The 23,443-nt window shown below is 48.6% G+C and overlaps 1 protein-coding gene across 3 annotated transcripts in view; it reads left to right on the forward strand.

Moving 5' to 3' along the window:
• MYT1L (myelin transcription factor 1 like) overlaps window positions 1-23,443 on the forward strand; it is a 133,520-nt gene that overhangs the window by 18,199 nt on the left and 91,878 nt on the right. For 2 of the 3 annotated variants that reach the window (XM_029232123.1, XM_029232124.1), the window contains exons 4-5: window positions 4,215-4,570; window positions 20,147-21,118. In XM_029232123.1, the coding sequence (XP_029087956.1) occupies window positions 4,215-4,570; window positions 20,147-21,118 (1,328 nt within the window). Of the gene's footprint in view, window positions 1-4,214; window positions 4,571-20,146; window positions 21,125-23,443 lie in introns of all 3 variants that reach the window. The other variant, XM_029232120.1, reaches the window with a different exon arrangement.

Genomic DNA, 23,443 nt, shown 5'->3' on the forward strand with positions numbered 1-23,443 from the left:
AGTTAACATCAAAAGGACTGTAAAAGCCACAGCAACTAAATGACCTACCAAGACACCCAAACAAGTAGAGTAGCTGCAGAATAGCAAAGCCTGGAGGCCGATTCGCAACTTTAAGTAACTCAAGGAGGTTAAAGCATGAGCTGCCGTGATCTTATGAGTCATCATACTGACACTTTGAAGTTTCCGCTGTGTGAGAAACATATAAATGCATTTACTGTCATCTTCGAACGTTGCGTATTATATAGAGTGATAAGGATACAGGAGAGGGTGTGTGAAGTAGTTGTCAGTACGCCGACCTGGCCTCCGGGCTCACCTCTCAGCTCGGAGGCGGGCAGACCCGGCAGGTCCAACAGCTACTCACGCCGGAAGCGGCTCAGCTACGGGGATCAGCAGAGACATTCACCCCAGCAGCACCCTTGTCCTTCAGAGGTGGCTGGGTCTCAGTCTGCTGTAAGTATGCAGCATGTATTCCCTTGAGGGGCTGGGCTTTCTTGCGGTCACAGTTTTGTGAGCTGCCTCCCAAAGCTCGGCCCCTCCCTCCCTGTCCCCTACTCAGCTTCCCGCAGTGTCCAGTGAGAAGCCTTCCCATCGGTTTCTCACTCAGTAGATATTTACTGAGAACCTACTATGTCCAGTATGGTAGCCACTAGCCACGTGTGGCTATTGGACTCTTGAAACGTGACTAGTGCATCTGAGGAATTCATTTAAAAATCTCCTTTAATTTTATTAATTGGCTACACATGACTAGTGGCTACTGTATTGGATACTACAGCTCTAAAGATAGAACGATCCCTTAGACACGGGCCATTTTCTCTGTCTCATGAAGGAGAAAGACAGTATGTCAACCGATAATCACACTAGAATGTGATAAGTGCTTTCATTACTAACAAGTGGAGAAACCTATGGTTTGTTCATTCAACAATATTCATGGAGTAGCCATCAAACGCAGGGTTCCATTCGCTGCTATGGGCAATAGGCAGCTATCCCCACGGTGGAGGCCTGACGACAGTGCTGAGAAGCAGAATGGAGGAGAGCAACACCGACCATGAATTCCAAGCCCTACGTGAAGCTTGGACCCTCCCGCACAGGTGAAGGGCCAGCCATGGCGCCTGCCAAGTTCTCTACCTGGGGTTTCATGTTGGCACCAGATTCCCAATTTTTCCTAAGACTCTGCCATTTGTTCTGTCATGCTAGGGACATTCCAGAACTGTGGGGGGTTGTTGGTTTTTTAGAAGGACTCGTGTGCGTTGATAGACGTGAGCCTGGGTGCATCTGAAGGAGGCTGCAGCTGGAAAGCAGTCTGGCTTTTCCAGCACTTGGACCAGCGGCACCTGCTAGGTGGGAGAAAAGCAACACCCGCTCTTCCTCAGCTGTGCAAATTCTGTCCCGCTGGCCACCCCATCAGCAGATGTGAGGTTCACATATGGCTTTGGGAGGCTCCACACTCCCCAACACGTGTCCCAGAGTCACTTCCCAAGGCTTCACTTTGAAACATTCCAAACCACTGGGTTTCACAGACCAGGAAGCATCTGTCTATGGGAGTGGGTTCTTCATCCGGGAGCTGTTTGGCACACGTAAAATGAAGTCTGTCCTGTGGGCTTGAATTTGGTTGTCGTGTTTAAGGTAGATACCAGGAACTCACAGTCAGTGTGAGTGGGTCAAATAGAGACGGGACAAAATGAATCTGTTTGTAGGAAGAGCACAATTTTATTTCCAGTTTACGTTAGTAGCTGTAGAAAAAAGCTTGAGCATCAAACCATGTGAACTGGCAGAAGACACTGGAAGCTTGAGGCCAGCTAATTCCAGAAAGTTGGAAAAAATGAATCCAAATGGTTTACAAAATGTAGGATAAGGAAGTAGAACCAATTCAGGTAACAATAGGAGGGCAGTCTCCATTCTCCTACTCTGAATTTTGCAACCCTACCGTGTAAGGTCTGAGCTCCCATTAGCATCTTGCGATTTGGGGCTGCTGAGAGGGGACAGAATCAACAAGAAGCCCACCGCGGTGCTGGGTTTACGCCATCTACAGACATTCCCATTGCCAAGTGGAGGTGGGGCCGTTTTGAGCAACATGACTGAATAGCACAAGGTCAACTGCTTTCCCATCATTTCCCAGCATCTGAATGAATCTGACAGTGAAAGCAGGCCAGTTGTCTGTCTCCGTGAACACCTGGTGTGCGGGTAGCATTGATACAGAGCAGACACATCCAACAATTTGTTGATGAACTAAGACAAGAGAGAAGAGTTTTGGGAAGGTAACAATAGTCCTCATGAGCTGCCAGTTCACAGGCAGAGCCCGAAGAAAAAGAATACTTATTGTTACACTTACTAATTTATTCAGACAAACACAGAGTGGATGCACTAACAAGTCCACTCAGATCGGACCACGTCCTGAGAAGATTCTCTGGAATGGAAGTTGGACTTGACCAATCGTCAGAGATGGAGGCAGGGAGGGTGCTACGGAATGTTTGGCTGAGATCATTGACTCAGATTCTCCCCAAATCCATGTAAATGTTCACATAAAAGAAATCTCAGATACCTGTTTATTTCCTATGAGAAACACTCTCTAGACCAAAATTTGTTTCCTTTAGTTTTTCTGATTATAATAAGCATTATCTGTTTTGATTATTGTATTTTTACAATATGAGAACAGTCAAAAGGCAGAAGACTCATCACTCTGTTTCACGGGTTGGAGCTCTGCCTGCTTCCCCCCCCGACCCTATCTCGTCTCTCACACTCTCAATCTGTCCTCACTGCACCTGCTGTCAGCTTCCCAACATGCAACTGTGATCGCATCATCGATTGCGTGAAGGAACTCAAATAACTCCCGTCATTAGCCTGCAAGGATGGTCTGACCCCGAAGGGCTCTCAGGGCTTTGCACCATCATCACACCCACTCCCAGACATCTGGGCATCTCCTTTGAGGCCTGTCTGCAGCGTAGCCTCTTCCTGGGGATGCCCCAGCTCCCTTCGCTGGCTGCCCCTCTATTTTATGATGTAGTGCCCTCTCTATACTTTTATCATAGTGTCTGTCACACTCTCTATTCACTCAACAACTATTGGATGAGTGCCCATGACTCTCCGGGCATTTGGGGCACGGTGGTAAACAGTGGCCAGAGGTTCTAAAGCAGAATTACTGCCATGTCTGAGTCCCCATTGGGCCATAAGTGACTTGAAGGGTGGATCTGTGCCTTTCACCTCTGAGTCTCCTGCACAGCACGGGGCCCAGCAAAGAGGAGGCTCCCAAAATAAACACACACTGAGTGGGTTCATGACTGAACGAATATTTTACCATTCCTAGGTCCAAAAGTGAGCCAGTCATAGTCTGCAGGAATCCCCTATCGAAGTGTTCACTTAGTGATGAAGATCACACATCTCATTTTAGACACACAGAACAATTGCCAACAGCATTTTCCCGGATGTCTTTTCTCCCCATTCCTTGCAGTATATATACATATAGAGTTTCCAGGAAGAAAAAGACTCCAATTAGCAACAATGCTTTGGAAAATTGCCCCTTTTCAAGGAAAGGTTATGAGCTCTTGCTGTAAGGGTCTCACCCAAGTTTGGGCCAGTTTTAGCAAGATTAGTGCTGACTGCCAAATACACCAAGTCTGCTTTCTGTGATGCCAGGGCAGGACTGACACCTTCTACGGAGACTGAACCTTGCTCCCATCAAAGGCATGTACGGTCCACCTCCTCTGAGTCGTCATTCTGTCTACAGATATAATTTTATCTGGAGAATGTACAAATCCAAATATATCCAAAGCTTTTTTGCAACTTCTATATTTTCGTATTTCACAAAAACGTATATATGTTAATATAGTATGCATGAACTAATTCTTTTTCTTAAATGTGCGTTGCACACCGTGTGCGTTCGGTAAGATGTTTAGTGAACTTGTGCTGTCGATTACATGATGTTGCTGTGCACGTGCTTAGTAAACCATCCCCGGGGGTGCTGTGAAGATCCCTGTGTGATCACGTGGATGGTAGTGATAAGGGACGAGGAGAGGAGAGAAAAGGTTAGCAGCCCCAGACACAAGCCAGCTGTGTCTCTGTGGAATGTCGCTCTGTGCACAGGTGCCGGCGCACTCGTGGGAGTCCGTGTGCTCACATCCTTTCTGCGTTTGTGCCGAACCTCTGCCTCTTCATCCGGGGCTCCCGTCGCCCTGATCCTCAAAGACAGTAACTCAGATCTTCTCTCTCTTTTCTAACAGCGTGTATGGCTGCCCCTTGGCTAAAAAAAGAAAAACACAAGACAAACAGCCCCAAGAACCTGCTCCCAAGCGAAAACCGTTTGCGGTGAAAGCGGACAGCTCGTCGGTGGATGAGTGTTACGACAGCGACGGCACGGAGGATGGGGACGAGAAGGACGAGGCCGAGGAGGAGGACGGCTCAGACGAGGACGACGAGCGGCGGGACGACGACGACGACGACGACGACGAGGGGGGCCGGGACGAGGACATCGAGGACGAGGACGAGGACGGCGAGGACGGTGAGGACGACGAGGACGACGACGACGAGGAGGACGACGAGGACGACGACGACGACGACGACGACGACGAGGAGAACGGTAATCTGCAGCGCGGTGGCGAGGACCGAGCGGTGGGCGGGGCCGCTTCCGGGAGGATGGTCCGGGGCCGGCGGCCGTGGCGCATGCGTGCTTGATGCCCACGGGATTAGGCGGCCGGGGCAGCGCTGGGAGGCGCGGCTGTGCGTGTGTCTTTCCCTTTCCTTTTGGAGAAGTCTTTAAATCATCCATCAGACATTAGATGTTGCTTCGGTCACGTTGTCACTCAGACTGGTCATCCCCAGAGTCTGCTGAAATATCTGTGGTGTGCACGTCTGCTGAGCTTTGGGCAACTTTTATCCAGAGAGTTCAGTTTGCCTGTTCTCGGAGGCTCCACCCGAGAGACCCCGTCATGAGCCGCTCCGGTGGCTGTGGTGTTGGCACGGGCAGCCCACGTGCCTCCCGGGAGCCGGAAGCCTGTGTGAGCCCTGCTGCGGGAGCTGCTGAAGTAGGTCTGTCCGTCCGTGGCCAAGGCTTTCCTTTAGGGGCCGTCAGGTATGGGTCCGAGGAGGAAGCCGGCTGTAAGGAAGCAATGAATCAACCTGTCATCTGCTTCCATGCTCAAGAGCTGTGTTTTCTGATCCAGGGAGACAGACACATGAAGGGCACGCTGCGCGGGGTAGTGGCATCTTTGGGGCAAAAATTTCAGGTGGTTGTGCTTTTACATCCAGCTTACTGTCAGTGTCAGGCTCAGAAATAGGACTTCAAAGCCAGTCCCTTCACAGAAGTCCTTTCTTTTCTAGAAGGACGTGGGAGGTCGCTGAAGAGCCTAGTTCTAGGTTTCACTGGCGTAGAGCTTGCCTCAGAGAAATGGCGAAGCAGGTTGAAAAAGCAGAGGGAATATTTATTCCTTACACTTCTTCCTTGGGCTCAAAGCTCTCCAAGAATCTGAATTCTGAGAAAGGCTAATTCCTCAACACAAAGGACAATGGTTTCAGCCGATGGAGAGAGAGTTTTTAGATCAGGCAGGTGTGAATTGCTTGTTGCTAATCCCGTGGAGTGGGCATGAATCAACTTTCCTCCTTCAGGGGTTACACTAGTTTGTTCCAGGAAACCTGGCTTTTATGAAAGAATCCTCGATGGTTACTGTAGTCTAGGGTCCTTATGAAAACAACTGACTGCTTAACTTACATGGATAATACAAACGTATCTGTATATAAATGCATACACACGCACACACACACACACGCATAAACTTCATGCATTAAAACCTGGTCTCCCCAGGTTACTTTTCTCGTCTTGTTATTATAGATAGTGGCGCGGAGACAGCCTAAGGAGTAGCATTAGCACACACCCACAGACACACACCGTTCGCTCTGCTAAGCAGACCGTGGTGTCATTAATGAGATGATGGCTCTTTCATGCTGAGTATTAAAAACAGCAGCTCTGGGTAATAAAATATGTGGAAAGTTGGAGAATCGACCAGTTTGGCAAATTGTTTCTGGACCCTGTATTACATGTGCGTAGCTCTGGGTGGAATCGTTCGTTGTTGAGGCTGACTCATGATTTGTGCCTTAACCATGGCCTCTTATGAAGATAGCATAAAATACTGCTCCTTCATATTCTCGTTCTATGTTTAGAAAGCGGCAGACACTAATATTTGAAGTTATGGACGTTTGTGGGTGTGGTGAATTAGGGTCGCAAATATTTGCACATAAGCGTCATTTAACCAAGTGCCTTAACCAGAGTCTAGGCTCTGCTCTCCGTTTGCTAGAATTAAACTTTCCGTTTTAATTTACTTAGGGCCATATTTTAAATAATCTACTTTTAAAAGTGCAAAATGACGTATTTTGGAAAAGCGATCACAGGCTTATCGAAACAGCTTTAGCATGTGACTGCACTGGCTTCATCCACTCTGACTTCAACACTTGGAGTTGTTTTAAAAAGTGAGAAAGCAAACCAAAGGTAAAGACATTTTTCTAGGAAAATTCATGCAAGTGGGCATAATCAAGGGGGTGTGATAGAGCCATGAAACAATTGCATCATTATTACATCGGCCCCAGAATGTCTGACTATGTGACCCACCCTGCCTGGTGACCAGCACTCAGTGTCCTGCAAACATGAAGCCCAAGTCGGAGGCATGTAAGGAAGTTGGTTCCAGAAAGAAAATGCCCAGTAGGAGGATGAATGATCAACTCTTGGTCCCTGGTGGCAGAATTCATATTCAGCTCTGGATTCTCCAGCTAAGCACCTTCTAGAATCATCTATTCTGTGAACTTTAAAGGAATCAACTAAAACCACTAAAGAGAGGTTCAGCCGTGGTGGCCATTTATGGATCATCAGGCTACCTCTTCTGCTGTAAGACAGATATGTCCATTTTACCAAATACTTTGACAGCAAGGTGTAATAAGCTACTCCCTCTTAGACAGCCTCTCATCAAGTCCTAAGTCCCAAGGAGTCGTTGGATCAAAGGTAGCCCATGTGATGGACCCTGAACTGTGGCTCTGATTGCTCTAGGTTCTGTGCAGGAAGGCCCAAAGCCTTGCTTGATTTCCAAGTCAAACAAAAGCATCCCTCCTAAGCAGAAACCACTTCCGAGGCCTGATTCCCGGAGAGGGTTTCACCAGGTTTTTCTGTTACAGGGAGAAATCTCCCCTGGAGGAGCCCACGGACAAGTGTTCCAAGACCCCATGTAGCCAATATCACACAAAGATATGCCAGGTGGATTATCCAGTGGGTTATTTCATAACCCCCAGGGTCAGGAATCTTCAGGAAGGTTCTAGATCAAGGAGGCACAGCTCTGCTGATAAAGTGCTCATTTTACATGATCAAACTCCTAGCTGTGTGTGACTTACGACAATCAGGCTTCGAAAGGCCTGTGTCCATCCATGTCCCATGTGCATGTCCTCCCAAATGCATTTTATTTTACCTGATGGCTACGTTCGGTGCCAAACCCACTATCAGTCTGTGTGAGTACCTGCCCCCATAGCCGTGTCTGTAACATGAGAAACCCCACATTGCATGTCTTTGTCCCCTCCTTGTACTGGCAGAAACTGTTTCTGAAAAACTGGGGAAGGTACTTTCTGTGTCTGGTGACCAGAGTTCTGGGTCAGCATCTCGAAGTCGGTCTTGCGTGTCCCTTGTTGACACTCTTGGCGGCTGTTGCGGTGCTGAGCCAGCAGCAGATCCTCTCCGAGGGGGACTGTGCCTCTTTCTTAGTAAACTGAGGCGCAGACGGTGACTGACAGTTAACAGAGTGAGAAGCGAGGCAGGCAGGACTCGGCGCGCGGAGGCATCTCGGGCGCCGAGGGGCGGCTCATAGGGCCCGTCACCGCAGCTGATGGCCACCCGGGGAAACCGGGGCAGCCAGATGGAGTCGCACGGACAAAGCTTAAGCTGCCCTCAGCCTCCCCAGTCGCTATAAAGTCTCAGACTACTTCTACCATCCTCCACCTCTGTTATAAGCTGGAATGTGAAGTTTATTGAGAGGTTTTGTTACAGAGAAAACAAATGCTTATAAACCACCAAATTATTACATAGGAGCCCACCGATTACAGAAGGACTGTTATTGATAACTTGCAAATTAGGTGTTTATTCTAATTCCAAGAGTCCTCTGGCATTGTAGTTACACGTGAACCAAAATCTTACTAATAATGTACATTTCCAGTCAGTACAGTAGTGTACACACTGTGTTTGATCTTCACAGTGATTGTGTAAGACAGGGCAGGGTAGAAATTACTTCACTCTCATTGTGCTAATTAGAAACTGAGGCTCAGAAAGATAAGATGATTTTCAGCAAGTGACAGATGTATGGTCAAACTCTGTTGGTGGTTTTTCTTACTTCAGAGCTCATGTTCTTTTTATCACTCTCTGCTCATTTGAAGGACAGGAATTGCTATCTGAGTAACTCATTTCAGATTACATTAAATGCGTCACTAAATAATCAGAATTATATTTTGTCCAGTTGACCTATCATAGGCTGGTCTTTTGCATGAAGAATTTTATTTTCAAAATGCATGTAATGGTCTAAGGTGTAATTATGAGCTTAAAGTTCCCTCGTTATCCTAAAGTTGAGAAAGTTATTGTTCAGGGGTCATAGATTTTTCTAATAGCAGATTTTTTACATGGTATATAGTAAGTACCTTTTCAGAGTCTTATAATTTGAGAAATATAGATTCAATGGTTATTTAATGCATAGTAAGTCACACTTATTTTCATACTACAGCCCACTAAAAAGAATACATCTTTAAATACTAGATAGACTCACATATGTGTGTATAAAATAAGTGTATGTATTTAAATCTCCTTATGAGTATATATTGTATCTGCCCACTGACAGGAAAGAAAATTCCATGAGGAAGAGCATAGCAATTTGCTGTCCAGATGACAGAAATGTTCATGTCCACCACTGCCTTTTTTAACACATAACTGTTTCTTTTTTGTGTGATTTCTCCAGTTATAACTTTATTTTTTTTAATGTTCATTGGAGTATAGTCGATTTACAATGTTGTGTTAGTTTCTGGTGTACAGCAAAGTGAGTCAGTTATATATATACATATAGCCACTCTTTTTAAAATTCTTTTCCCATATAGGCCATTGCAGAGTATTGAGTAGAATTCCCCGTGCTATACAGCAGGTCCTTATTAGTTATCTATTTTATATATAGTAGTGTGTATATGTCCATCCCAATCTCCCAGTTTATCCCCCCCTTACCCCCAGTAACCATAAGTTTGCATAACTGTTCATTAATATATTCTGTTTCTGAAATCCATTTGTAAATATGTAAGGTCCTTTCTTTGCTTACTCTATTGAATCTTGGGACTTTCTGGACAATTCAACTTTGAAGACAATTGACTTGGCCATTGGGTTAAATTAGGCAAAAATGCAAACGCCTTCCTTTTCTAGAGGTTTTCTGGCTTCATGCTGTTCTATGTGTGAATTAGCCACAGATGTGTGGTGGCCTCCTTGGAAGGTCACATCTAAGAAGGAATTGGGGGGTTTGAAGGGCAATGTGAATACTTACGTTGAGAATGTACAGTGTACGGCAAAGCTGCTCTGGGCAGGGTTTAGTGAGCTGACCAGAGGCTGAGCGGCCTGTGAGACGTGGAGCCCAGCAGGCTTTGGTCAGGTCACTGCAGCTCACCTCACCTCCCATCCGTGGATACCTTCACAATGGTGTGGTCAGTGCCTGTCACATTCTGACTCTGGGCTCTGTTTGCACGGCCCTCCCCAGCAAGCAAATCCATATGTAATCCAGCTTCTCTGCAGAAACTCACCTGTCTTTGAAGGGAACTCAAGACAAAACCCACCCTCACAGACACAACTTTTGTTTTAATTACCATGTTTCCAGAGTGTTTTTTATTCCACACAGGATGATGCCCTAGGTTCCATGTTATTAAAACATCATGACAACTTGCAATCAATGGGCTTGAATTTCCATAAGACAGGACAGAATGAGGAGGGTGAGGGTCTCTCACTGTGGCCTCCGAGCTCCCCAAACTCCTTTCGATGAGGCACTCGCACTGATCAACCAGTTACCCCTTACCTCATTCTCAGGAAACGGCCCTGATGCAGGAAGCAAGTTGAGATACGGACAGAGTGTTCATCAAAATTAGCCCCCCAGCTTTCTCCTGCAGTCAGCAGAAAACTCAGTGAGTTCTGTGACCAACGGAGAAACCAAGGTGTGTTTAGTAGGCAAAGTCTCAACTGTGCACAGTCGGGAGAAAGAATATGATGACTTTTTATCATCCTAAAAATTAATCTCTCCCTCCATCCACGAAAGCGTTATTTTAGGCAGTTTAGTATGCGAATACATTGAGTGGATGGCTCCACCGCTCAGAAATGAGTAAAGGCAGAACGAGGCATTTCTACGTATCAGTTTATGATAAAAATTAAACTTTCTTCTTGCAAACTAATTTTGCGTAATTAGGAAATATAATTACATGTTATGTTTCACGAATTTTCACTCTTCGATACAAACCAGAAAACTTGCTAACAAGGTGAATTCATGTACATTTGAGACGCAAGCAACATGCATAAAGTACGGGGCAGAATCTTTTTTCACATAATAATAAGAAATAATAGATGTAAGAGAGTAGATCTAACACATTTTTATTCAATTTTTTTTTTTTATTTAAAAGCTTTTAATGACATCACATATATTTAACAGATAGGGCACAAGTCGAGAGGCACAGGTCACATGACTGAGCACCAGGCCTGAGTGACCGCCTCCCTGCTCAGGCCCAGCCTCTGGAGTTCATGCCTATCAATGCCATTTTGATTGTGCAGTAAGATGAAAATTGTCGTTACAACCGTTACAGTGACAGAGAAATGCACACTATGTATCAAATAGCAAAGGCAATGGAGCAAATTATAACACAGTGTGGCAACGCACAAGGTAACCACTAGGGGAACAGGACTTTGCTCCATTTGTTTTTAAGGTCCACTTGAAGGGATGACCAGCTTATTTCTTTGTCTTAATTTGATTTTTTTTTTTTTCGGTACGCGGGCCTCTCACTGCTGTGGCCTCTCCCGTTGAGGAGCACAGGCTCCGGACGCGCAGGCTCAGCGGCCATGGCTCACGGGCCCAGCCGCTCCGCGGCATGTGGGATCTTCCCGGACCGGGGCACGAACCCGTGTCCCCCACATCGGCAGGCGGACTCCCAACCACTGCGCCACCAGGGAAGCCCCTTAATTTGACTTTTATTCCAAATGCTAGTGTGGCAGAGGGTGGGACAAAGGTGGGAAGGCGTGTCTTGTAGCTCTGGCTGCCCTGCTTCCCTCACTCTCCCTGGACTTCAGTTTGGCATCCAGAGATTAGGATGATAACATTTGCCTTTCGCTCACCTCACTGCTTGGTTGCTAAGCTTTAAAGCAGGTGTGGTCCAGAGAGATGCTGGGGAGAGGCGAGCCATCCAGAGCTGCAAAGTGGCAACCGTAACTCAGGTGGCTTTTGCACGGTTCTCCTCTCTCAGGCACAAACTCAAGCTTGTCTGTAATTCATGGAACCCAAGGTCCATGGCGATACCAAGCAAATATATTATGTACATCAAAGCTGTATTAATTTAAAAGACTCAGGGCCGGGTGAAAGCTCACTTCAAAACAATGGAATGTGTTTTCTGTGTACACAGAAGTGCACTGGGTTCCATGGGGACACAAAAGCTAAATAGATACCACGCTTTGCCAAAAAGAAACACACATAATATAGCACAAAAGAGGAGTGTGTACATGAAAATACGTACGTAATGGTGCTTTACAAAGGGCAGAATTAGAAGCCATAAGCCGAGATGGAGGCTTTAAAGGTTTGAGTTGGAAACAAGAACAGAAGTTTTCAGATTTGAAGATTGTTGAGCTTTAGAGTAGGTTACCAAAGAACGTGGTAGTGTTTCTGAAAGGTCTTTTCTGTCTGATGGGGATTGAATACGGTCGAAGAGAAGAACGGGGGCCCCGCGCCTCCCAAGTTCCTCCCAATCAAACATACTCATTGGAATGACCACATCACACCAGTACGTAAAACAGGAGGACCAAAGTTTTCGCAGACACATTTCTACTCCCTGGTTTACAGCATCAGCAGTAGCAAAAGCAACCTTGGTCTGCTGGGCCAGGGTTGTTCAAGGTCGTCCAGTTAATTTGGAAAGTCTCCAAGCTGTGTGTGCGTGTGTGCGCATGTGTGCGTGTGTGATTAGAGAGAGAGAGAGAGAGAGAGAGTGAGAGAGGGAGGCGGTTGGTTAGTGTGTTTCAGTCCGTCTCAGTCTGAAAACTACTGATTTCAAATAGCTCTTGTCTGGACTGGGGGTTATGGCTATCCTATTTCTTAGTCTCCAAACTTAGATAAACCACATACCTAAAATGCCATCAAGTAGAAAGGCCCTCAAAACTTAGTGAATAAATAAAACTTTATTCCCTTGCATTCCATTAATTAAGATCCCTAATGAATAAAAACTTCAAGAAGCATAGCTTACACATTCTACATTAAAAATTATTATGCAACTTGGATCCCTTGTGAAAACCATTATTTTTTCCTTCAGTTTATCTCATTTAGCTTAAAGGACATTTTTACATCATGTTTCAGCTTATGAAATGGACAACTTCTAGAATCAAGAAGCCAACAGTTGGGCTTCCCTGGTGGCGCAGTGGTTGAGAGTCCGCCTGCCGATGCAGGGGACACGGGTTCGTGCCCCGGTCTGGGAGGATCCCACATGCCGCGGAGCGGCTGAGCCCGTGAGCCATGGCCGCTGAGCCTGCACGTCCGGGGCCTGTGCTCCGCAACAGGAGAGGCCACAGCAGTGAGAGGCCCGCGTACCGCAAAAATAAATAAATAAATAAAACAAGCCAACAATCCTCTTCTGAGCTGTTGTAGTGACGTTAGCCTGTGCTTTGGATGCCGTCGAGCTGGCAGAATTCTGCCCGGGCCCCCATGCCTCGCTCTGGGCCCGGGAAGCTGACTGTACACGCGTGAGGTCTGACTCAGGGCGTGAAAGGGGATGCATGGCCGTGACCTTCAGCTGTGCTGACAGGTCAGGTGACAGGAAGGGTTGGACTAGAGATGCACAGGGGCTGCGTGCGGACACGGGACACCCTCCTCCACCACAAGCCCAGACAGCGGGCTTTCCCCTGGAGACGATGCAACAGACGTGCTGGGACCACCTTCTGTGCTTGGGGCATCCTTCCTGCACTGCAGACACAGCTCTCGGGAGTCGGGTCGGGACCAGACTGTCACCTTCCAAGCCAGGCGCCGCCGTGGGGCCCCAGACGCCACAGAGCTGTTCCTCGACTGCACAGTGATCTGGTGTTGGGTGGTTTATATCAAATCTGTGTTACTTAAGTCCACGTATAAATTATATATATATATATATATATATATTTTTTTTTATATATAAAAGTCAAAATCAGAGCTCAGCTCCCACTGAATTTCCATGTGCTGGCCCTGCATGGGCCAACATGGTAGCCCCTGGCCACACGGGGTTGTTTAAATATATATTTGTTGAGTTTGAATTTAACTTAAATTAATTAAAATCACATAGTGTTGAAACTCCACACCCTCAGGCCCAGCAGCCTTTGCACCACAGCCCCTCCTCCCGACGTGCGGTCCCCTCATCTCTCAGGTCTCTGCCCAGAGGCCACCTTCTCGGCGAGCCTGGCCCAACTGCACCTGAAGGGACCCCTGTCCTGGCCCCTGGCCCCTCACAGCACTGGCCACCAGCTGACATCACTGATTAAAGCTATTTTCCGTGTGCTTCTCTTCCGGCCCCTTCGCGGTGGCGTCCCCGCCTCCTGGGCTCATCCTTCTGGTCCGAACAGCGGTGAAGTGAATAAAGAAGCTGCATTTGTTCGTGTCCCACAGGCCTGTCAGGACTGTGACCATCAGAACATCTGCCCGTGATCTGGTAAAGACTTGTCCTGTGTCGTCCTCTCCAAAGTTTTGGCATCTTGAAGTTGGAGGAAGATATCTCGAAAAGCCAATATTTGACCCAGTAAATGCCGCCGGATGGAGCTCCCCAGGCCTGCGTCCCAGGCCTCCGTGTACCGCGTGAGAGCCACGCGGCTGCAGTGAATCGGCCGCCCCTTCCCCGGCCCCGGCCTGCCCCCGAGGGTTGCTCTGCCTCAGACGACGGACGTGATGCGTGGGTCTCTCCCATGTGGCTCATCTCGGGCTAAGGAAGGCTTTCAGGCCAGGCCGGGAGCTGAGATCGGAAACACGTTAGAAGCGCACGGCTCAGAGGGGAGCCTGGCGGGTTCCTGAAGTGACCCTGTGCTGGGGCGCATCCTTCCCGGCCCGGGGACAGCAGGGGCTGGAGGGGACCCTGTGTCCTGCTGCACGGGATCAGCTGATTTACACAGACAGGAGCAAATCCCAGCCCAGTAAGCCAGCTCCTCTGGGGAGAAGTAGGTCCAGCCGCTCCAAGTGCGGGCAGGCGTGGGGATGAGACCGCAGCCTGGAAACAGGCACAGAAGCAACAACACACAGCTCAGAAAAAAGGTCTGGGAACTGCATACACTTCACCCACATCATCTCCCCCCACGACGCGCACCGGTGAGAACAAAGCAACTACCTCTAATCACCCAGAAACCACTGTTAAAACTGTGAAAATAGAGGGGAGTAGTCTGAAATCCCCGCCAAAGTGAAAACAAGACAAACAGCAACACTGTTAAGTAAGTTGGAACTAGAAAATGTGACAGTAAGTCTAGAGAGGTGACAAACCTTGACTCTTCCAGCCAGGTCACCCGTCTGTTCCACCCTCACCTTCGAAATTCCCCTCTCGTTCACACTGAACCTGGGGGGTGAGTGTGAAGGGGTCCTGGGAGTCTCCAGCTCTGCTCCCCACTGCTCAGATGGGGGACAGGGAGCTTGAGGAGGAAGGGCTGCCAGGGCCCCGGTGCTGACCATGGGAGAAGGGCTGTGACCAGGATTCACCCTCTCAGGCGGCCGAGGCTGACGCCCCCCCGGCAGAAGCTGTAGCGTAAGCAGTGCCTGGGCAAGTGGGACGGCCTCTCCTACCACAGAGGGAAAGGGTCCGCAACGTCTCAAAGAGGGTCGGGGGTATTTGCAGAAGGACCAAACTCACCTTGCTCCGTCTGGTCTTGGGAACAGGGCTGCAGGAGTTACGTGTCTTCAGAGGGTCCGAGTCCGTGGATCGCTGAGGGGGTCGGTCTGTCCTCTGGTCCTTCCCTCCCCCATCTCTGCACAACCTCATGCCTGGGTGTCCCTGACCCTCCCACCTTCCTACCCACTCGGTCCCCTCACGCTGCCCAGGACGCTTCCTATGAACCCAGTCCAAGATGTTCCTAATTTCCAAACCTTTTCTCCGCATCAGAATGGACTTAAACTCCGCCAGTCAGGACCCTCGTAGGTGACAGGCCAACGAAGCTGGCAATTCCAGCAGACATTTCAACACCTGGTGCTATAACGAGCCCTCAAACCTCAGCAAACCAGCGTAGAGGAGGAAGGTTCCGAACAGCAACAGCAGCTCCAAGTGGCTGTCAGGCAGCAGCCGTGGTGGATGCAGAGCTGGACGCCCGGCTGGGGCTAGTCTAGAACGGGCCGTGGCGGCGAGGATGGGCAGGTCTGGCTGCTGTGGAAGGAGGCCGTGCTGGCCCAGCATCCTGGGATGGCGTCCCGCCCTGTCACCTAGCAACAAGGTGATGTGGAGGAAACACCAGCCTCCCTGGGGCTCCGTGTTGTCACCTTCGGAAGGACAGTAGGTGACACCTCCTTCTCACATGCCTGTGGGCATGAAATGAGGACTGACAGCCGCAGGCCACGAGACTGACCACCGGGGCTGTTATTCTGTGTTCACTCGATGGGGTGTGTGCAATGATCACCACTTTTGCTTCTTTCCTGTAGTTGCTGCGGCTGTTAAAATGCCATCATCTTCTCATTAGGATCTAATATATCATCACATTTCTGTAGTTACAAGTCAAAAGTGAATGTTGATATTTATTTCTGTAATCAAAAAGGAAACACCTATTAATGCCGTAAGAAGCTGTGGCCTTTGGTGATTTGAAACCCACGAGGGTGGACTCTTAGACCACGTCTTCTCTGACCTGGTAAATCTAGAGCAGTTTCTGCTTTGAAGAAGTGTCTCTTCTTTCTGTATTTGTATTCTTGTATTTTATTCATTTATTTTTTTTAGTCAGTTTTCTATTTGCTAGCCTACGGCCTATTTTAATGGATAGAGAGAACAGTAGTAACACAATCAGGCTTAGGACTAGACACTGAAAGAATTAAAAGGTGCGTCAGACATATTTTTTAGAGACAAAATACTAAATGAAGCCAGTGCTTGTATTTATAAAGTTATAATCCACAGAGTTCTAACCACAGCAAATTCTGGTCGTGAAGATGGAGAGAAAATACCATACATGGCTCCATTTTTTTAAAGAAATGTTTTTGGTTTTCTAATTGTAGCTACTGAGCCTAAATTGTTTATAACAATCTGATTCAAAGGAGATAAAATTCAGACCTACGACGTTTTACAGCACTCACACAGGAATCCAAAAATGCATGTAATTACAGTAAAAACAAGGTTCTTATTTGATGAGGAAACACTGGGGAGACCCTGAGCCACTGAACCGCCTGTGCTTCTGGGCACAGGTTCCTCCCCTCGGAGGGGCGGGCGGAGTCTCCTCCAAGTTCCACCCAGGTGCGGCCATCCTGTGAGCCCCTCCCAAAGGCAGACCCCTGGGCCGGCCCCCACCAGCAGGTGCCTTTCCCTCCTGTTACCGCACAGCTTTGCCAGAGAAGAGGCTCGAGATAGAAAACCAACAAAGGACACTGAGATACCTTGGCCTTCTCCTTAAACCTCTGTCTGAGTAGCTGTGTTCTTTTATTTAGAATGTGGGCCTGAACTTTAAAATAACTTCCTGGTAAAATGCCTTTTCTCATCACAAGTGCACTCTCCCTGTTTCCTGGATCACCGATCACATGAAGAACTCCTCCACTGACTCCTGAATCTCTTTGGGTTAGCAATTGAGTTTGTGGACTGTCGGTTCTATGTTGCTAATGCCTGGCTGGCCCAGAAAACTCTGGCCTGTTTCCCGCAGCCCACCTCCACACACGGTCCATTTGATTTTGAGCCTCAGCAAAGACGTAGCTAGAAGGGTAAACTGCCTGAAAGCGCAAGATCAGAGATGGAATTCCGAAAGCTCGCGGTGAATGATTTTGAATTCTGGAGGCTGAAGCTTGGAAGCTGCTTGCTGACAGGCTGCCTGATGGATCCCTTCCATCCGCCCACATCATTAAGGCTTGACTTTATCGCACATGCGTTTTGAAAGAGTTAAATACCAATAACTTGAAAACGTCCATTAACCCGCCAGGATTTTCAGCCTCTCATGCAGTCTCTCCAGACACCCCCAGTCTCACTTCTGGGGTCCGGCAGCCTCGGGGGGCATGGAGGCTGGTGACCAGGAGGGAGAGCTGAGCCTTGCTCCGTCGACGCTAACCCAGTGTCCCTTGATGCCCCAGATTTCTCCTACAAGTACGCAAAGTCCTCCACGTCTGCTGTGTGGGTCCGGCCTCCCCGGAGACCTGCCACCAGGCGTGCAGGGCTCCTTCACTGTGCGGGTCTTTATGTGGCACAGAATTCTCGTGGTTCCAGTGAGGGCTCAGGCCTGGCTCGGGCCGCCAGCGTCACCCAGCCAGTAACAGCAAAGGCCCAGCCTGGACCAGGAGGTATAAGTTCCCCCGTCACTGTCACCCTGATGTGGCTACGCAGCAAGGGGCGGCCTGCAGGGTCCAGGTCTTCAGAAGGGAAAGGACCCCCCAGCTTGTTCACAGGCTCCCTCGCCTGTGTGGCTGGGAGGCCGTGTGAAGAAGCGTGTCCACCTTCCTTTAATCTCCTTGTAAAGCGATAAGGTCGCCTAGCAAGGATTGGAGACATGAACAGGTGTATGATGATTGGAAAGCTGAGCCATGTCCCTTTTCTGTGTGACACTGAGGGGAAACCACTTCCTCTTTGGGGCAAATGAGTTGAAGCTCATCCTGAGATTCTGAATTTGGAGAATTAATGAAAATCATGCATATGACAAGTGTGGTAGGAAGGTGGGGAGCTTCATAAACTGTGGGCCTCGTCAGCATCAGGCTCCCGTGCAGCCTTCACTCTGGTTTAGATGCCGGGGGTGCAGGGCATAGCCTCTCTGCCCTGGTCTCTCCTTTCACTGACCCTCTCCTACTCCAAGCTCTTCACGTGACGGGAGAGAGTGAGAAGGAAACCAGGATGATGCCACCTCTTACTTGACTCGGCTTCTGCCTAGAATCAACTTTCAAAATGCTTCCAGGGGTTTCACGTGGTGCCTTGTTTTCAACCACAACATGTAGGTTCATCTGGTGGTTGGTTCTTGGTGGGTGCAGTGGTGCTGGTTCCCCCAAAACGCCAGTTTCGTGCAGAGGTAACGCAGCCTGGTTATCTAGAGGCCGCTTCTCTGATCAGCCCACGAATATAAAGACAAAAGTGCATAAATTGAGAGGAGAATATAAGTCACACTTTCAAGGGCTCCTGAAGGCAGGGGTGCCTTTGAGTCTTGAGAGCTTAGCCCTGAGCTGTGTCGGGCGTGCATGTTGGGTGAACACTTCCCTGGGATTTCTGATGCGTTCGCTGGTTTTGTTTTCCTCCCTCTTGACGCTCTTTGGGAAAACGCATATCCTTATTCTAAGGAGATTGATTCCTAGGAATTATCCAGAAGAGATACAATATTTGTTTGGTGCAATTAGTGGTGCTCTCTGACTAATACACGGCAAATTTGATTTGCTGAGGTTTGGAGAGATGTGTTAGATTTCAAAACTGTGCTGGTTCTGTGTGTGGGTTGCAAGGATGCTGTTCTCTGTTATTGATGCGCCGATGTCCAAACCCGGTTCACCAACAAAAGCCTGTTCGAGGAGACAGCACAAAATCCATAAAGAAAACACTCGGGGTCCCTGAGTCAGCTCTGAGTCAGCTGGCATCTTCTACGAATCAATACGCCTCATTTCCTCATTAATAAGCTTTAAAAAAAGTTCTTCTTACTCTGGTTGATTTAATCATAGAAACAAAGAGTATATTTGAAAATGGCAGGCAGTTAACCAAATCCAAACTAAAGTAGGGGAGGGGTCCATCTGAGAATCCATTTAGTATTATCTATATTTTGCAATATACGTGGTAGCGGTCACGTAGCATAAGGGAGAGAGATCGTCCCAGCTATGCCTTTAGTGTTGAACGGAATACATTTCAGATGAAACACGGGGGTTTCCTGTCATTTTTAACTTGGCCTTTTTTTTACTGAGTTTTCCTAAATATTTTTTGAGATTGGATATGACACTTGTTCACATGTTGTTTCCGCCAGCTCACCACAGTTTTCCCGAGGCTGTGGGGTAGTGTGTCACAGTGGCACCGAGTCATCAGAGTCCTGCTTTTCGTGGGCATCTGGTCGCTGCGTACTTTCCCCACCCACCCTCTCCAACCTGCTGAGATACCTATAAAGAATCACAGCACATCAGAGTTCCCTTCTAAGCTTTTGCTGGGGCATTCCTCTTGCTTCACAGTGTATCTTGATAAGTTGTCGCTAAGGTAGAAAATTCAAAACCACTCCCAGCCCCAACGTGTGCTCCTGATACTGGCCGCCCAGAGTCAGTGTCGGCGCGTCCCTGCAGGACCCTCCAGAACCTCGGGCTTTCTTCTGTGCTGCCCGGGCATCACTGTGAAAACAGCTTAAAAGCGATTGGTGTGCACATCTGCTTCCAAGTCGGCGACGAGTTCACGAACTCTTAGAAAACCTAGTCATACGATGAGCGTAATTATTATGCATCTGGTTGGGCTGTCAATAAAGAAGGCCAATAAAAGAAGTGATGCTGAAAATTTAGAAGTAACGGAAAAGTAATATTTTAAAATTATACTTATCCTATAGAGTGGTTGCTTTGAATATTAATTCAGGAAATTCGTCGTTTGCAGCAGGTGTTTTAATGGGCTACCGTGCTGTAAGCTCACCGCGTTTTCTTTCTGCTGCCACTGTCCTTGGACCTGCAGGTGGGCCCCCGGGTCCTGTGACGTCACGGGCTGGGCGTAACACGTGCCCTGAGCTCGCCGTCCGCACTGTTGCAGCTACAAGTTCTAGCCACTTTTTCCTCTTCTTTTCTTCTTTGTCCTTTTTTTTTTTTCATTTTCTTTGCAGAAGGCCATCAGCTGAACTGTCACAGCGCTCGCATAATGCAGGACGCGGAGAAGGATGACAACAATAACGACGAGTACGACAACTACGATGAGCTGGTGGCCAAGTCCCTGCTGAACCTGGGCAAGATCGCCGAGGACGCGGCGTACCGGGCGCGGACCGAGTCAGAGATGAACAGCAACACGTCCCACAGCCTGGAGGACGACAGCGACAAGAACGAGACCCCCGGCCGGAAGGGCGAGCTCAGCCTGGACCTGGACAGCGACGTGGTCAGGGAGACGGTGGACTCGCTGAAGCTGCTGGCCCAGGGCCACGGCGCGGTGCTGGGGGACCACGCGGGCGAGCGTGGCTACGCGGACGCGCTGGCGCCGCCCGAGAGCAGGAGCCTGAACTACACGACACTGGGCAAGGCCGCCAACAACGGGCTGGCGGAGAAGCTGGTGGAGGAGAGCGACGAGGAGGTGTGTCTGAGCAGCCTGGAGTGCCTGCGCAACCAGTGCTTCGACCTGGCTCGCAAGCTGAGCGAGGGCAGCCCCCAGGAGCGGCCTCCGCAGCCCGGTGCCGGCCCCCGCCCACACGGCCGCCAGGACGACGACTTCCCAGGGAGGACGCCCGACCGCAGCTACTCGGACATGATGAACCTGATGAGGCTGGAGGAGCAGCTGAGCCCCAGACCCAGAACTTTCTCCAGCTGCGTCAAGGAGGATGGGTACCGCGAGCGGGAGGACGACGCCACCTCCGTGAACTCGGACAGGTCGGAGGAGGTGTTCGACATGACCAAGGGCAACCTGACCCTCCTGGAGAAAGCCATCGCCCTGGAAACCGAGCGGGCCAAGGCCATGAGGGAGAAGATGGCAGTGGAGGCGGGAAGGAGGGACAGTCTGAGGTCCTATGAGGACCAGTCACCGCGACCGCTCCCCGGGGAGGAGAGGAAGCCTAAGTCCGGTGACAGCCATGTCAAAAAGCCATACTATGGTAAAGGTAATATTTCTACCTAACGTAAGTTGCCTCATGAAAGCGTGCGCTAGGGTAAAGCTGTCAGGGGTATTAGAGGCTACGATGCAGGGGGCGCATCCCACTCCATTACATCACGCACGCATGTTTCTTAGAGTTGATTCCAGAGTTATATTTTGTGATTACGTCTCTGAAGAGCAAATGAAATATCTGTCTGAGAAATACACAAAGCAGCTGGATAACATGACGTTTCAGTGGAAAACGCATGCCTTGGAAAGATAGGGTCAGAGCACAAGCCCATCATGTGAGGGAAAACATTAGGGTGAGCCTGTGTTCTTACAGATGACCTGCAATCTATGTGGAGTGGCGGGGGTTTATGTGACAAAAAGTCCATCAGGGATGAAGCACGTATTGGGTCAATTGCATTGAGTAGGTGGCATCGTGATTTATAAAATGATCATCAAATGTCAGTTATCGATGAAACCTCCCCCACAGAAAACACCCCTGACAGAAATTGAACCGTAACAGGATGACTGATAGCGTAAGACAAGGGCAGCGACTGCACGTCCATTACCTTAAGGTAGTGAGGAATGGGAACCGTTTGCCACGCACGGCCTGGTGTGTCCCAGGCGCAGATCAATCACCATCCCTTTCGTATATTCACCCCCTCACTGTTCCATTCCATCATGGAAACAGTTATGGTGCTTGCTTTATTGGGAGACACTCAAAACCATGCACTGTGATAGTTCCAACCAGGTTTCCACCTGTGAATTTTGTGGGCACGTGTTTGCATAGATCTGTAAATTCAACCATATCCATACGGAGTCACTACACCTAATATGTATATTTCCACCCTGAATGATTGACTTCATGCTTCCAGTAACAGCTGCATCCACTTTCAGTATGAGGTGGATGATAATTTGACCTCGTGTAGGACCTTGTGAATATTTCAATTACAAGACTCTCAGAACTAAGTGAGAAGCACCTTCAAGGGTGAAATTGGTGATTCCCTAAATTCTTCCGTATTAGTACCAAAATGTTTTTCTGTTTTGTATATTGTTCCATTTCTGATGAATATTGAGTTTCCTTAGAATGAGGTTCAAGAATCTGGTTTGAGAATCCGTTGCTACGGAAACATCAAAGGATCAGAACCTCCTTCTTCTGCGGTTACACAGGTGTGTATTCTCCTCTCCATGTGTGCACGTACCTCCAGGGGCACCTTGGGCTTCGCTTTAACCAAACCCCAGGTGGAGATGAACCTTAGCCAGAGGCCCGTCGGGTTCTGGATGTGGCCGGTGCTTGGGTGCTGACCATCGTTTCAGTAAAGCAGGTGCAGGCCAGACTGAGGAAGGGTCATGTGTTAAAGGCCACAGAGTGAGGCATCAAGCTTGCTTTGGGTGTTGCCGAGACCAGGAGACGCAGCTTGTGTGTCTATAACTAGAGTGCAATCTCTTAGAAATCTTTAGTTGGATATTGGAGACTCACGTAGGAACTAGACACTTTTAGGAAGAAATAGTGTCCTTTCTCATGGGCTGGCTCAGGTGGACAAATGTGGTAGCGTTCTGTTTGGGATTCTGCAGAGTGCGTTTCAGGGCTGAGTCTGGGCAGGAGAAAGCAGCGCTTTACTTACTGAGGAAGCACGTGGGCTCACGTGGACCCGACGCTGCCGTGCCTTCTTTGGTCTCTGTGGTTCCTTTCAACCCACCAGCTTGCTGTAGATTTTGACCCATTTTGTTTTGTTATTCTTGTTATTTTCTTTTATTCTGTTTTTGGCAAGAAGTGGAATTCAAATCACTTGCTTCCCCTAAATAAATGGGGACAGCATGGAAACAAACAGTAAAACCCCCAAACCAGGATGTGCTTCTTTCCCCCGAAATGGGGGAAGGGTTGGGGATTCGGACTTTCCAGATGAGTCGGAAAGCAATGATTTCTGCCTCTCCCCAGTCTTTCCAGATCTTCCTCCTCTGATCAAAGTGAGTCGCCGTTTCTTATCAGTGTGGTCCACATCACTTCCAAATTTCTTTTGAAGACGTCCGTAGTTATATTCAAAACCAAATAAATAAAGCCAAGCAAGGACACCAAAATGGGGCAAAGAGATGAATGCCCTCCTTATTAAAAAAAAAAAGCTATGTGCTCTCTTACCAACACGGGCACATAGCACATCACCAATCTATTGTCAGCTTCTCTGGTATTTTATTAAACATGGAGAGAACACTCACACCAATTCTCATTCATGCACAATCTTCTCAAAATGATTTAAATTATAAATGAGTGACCTTTCCAAAAGCTTGAGCTGAAACAAAAGAAGTTCATCACAGGGACCTCCCTGGCGGTCCAGTGGTTAAG

This window comes from Monodon monoceros, unplaced genomic scaffold, assembly GCF_005190385.1.
Source record: "Monodon monoceros isolate NGI ecotype Baffin Bay Population unplaced genomic scaffold, NGI_Narwhal_1 Super_Scaffold_19, whole genome shotgun sequence".
Classification (NCBI taxonomy): Eukaryota; Metazoa; Chordata; class Mammalia; order Artiodactyla; family Monodontidae; genus Monodon; species Monodon monoceros.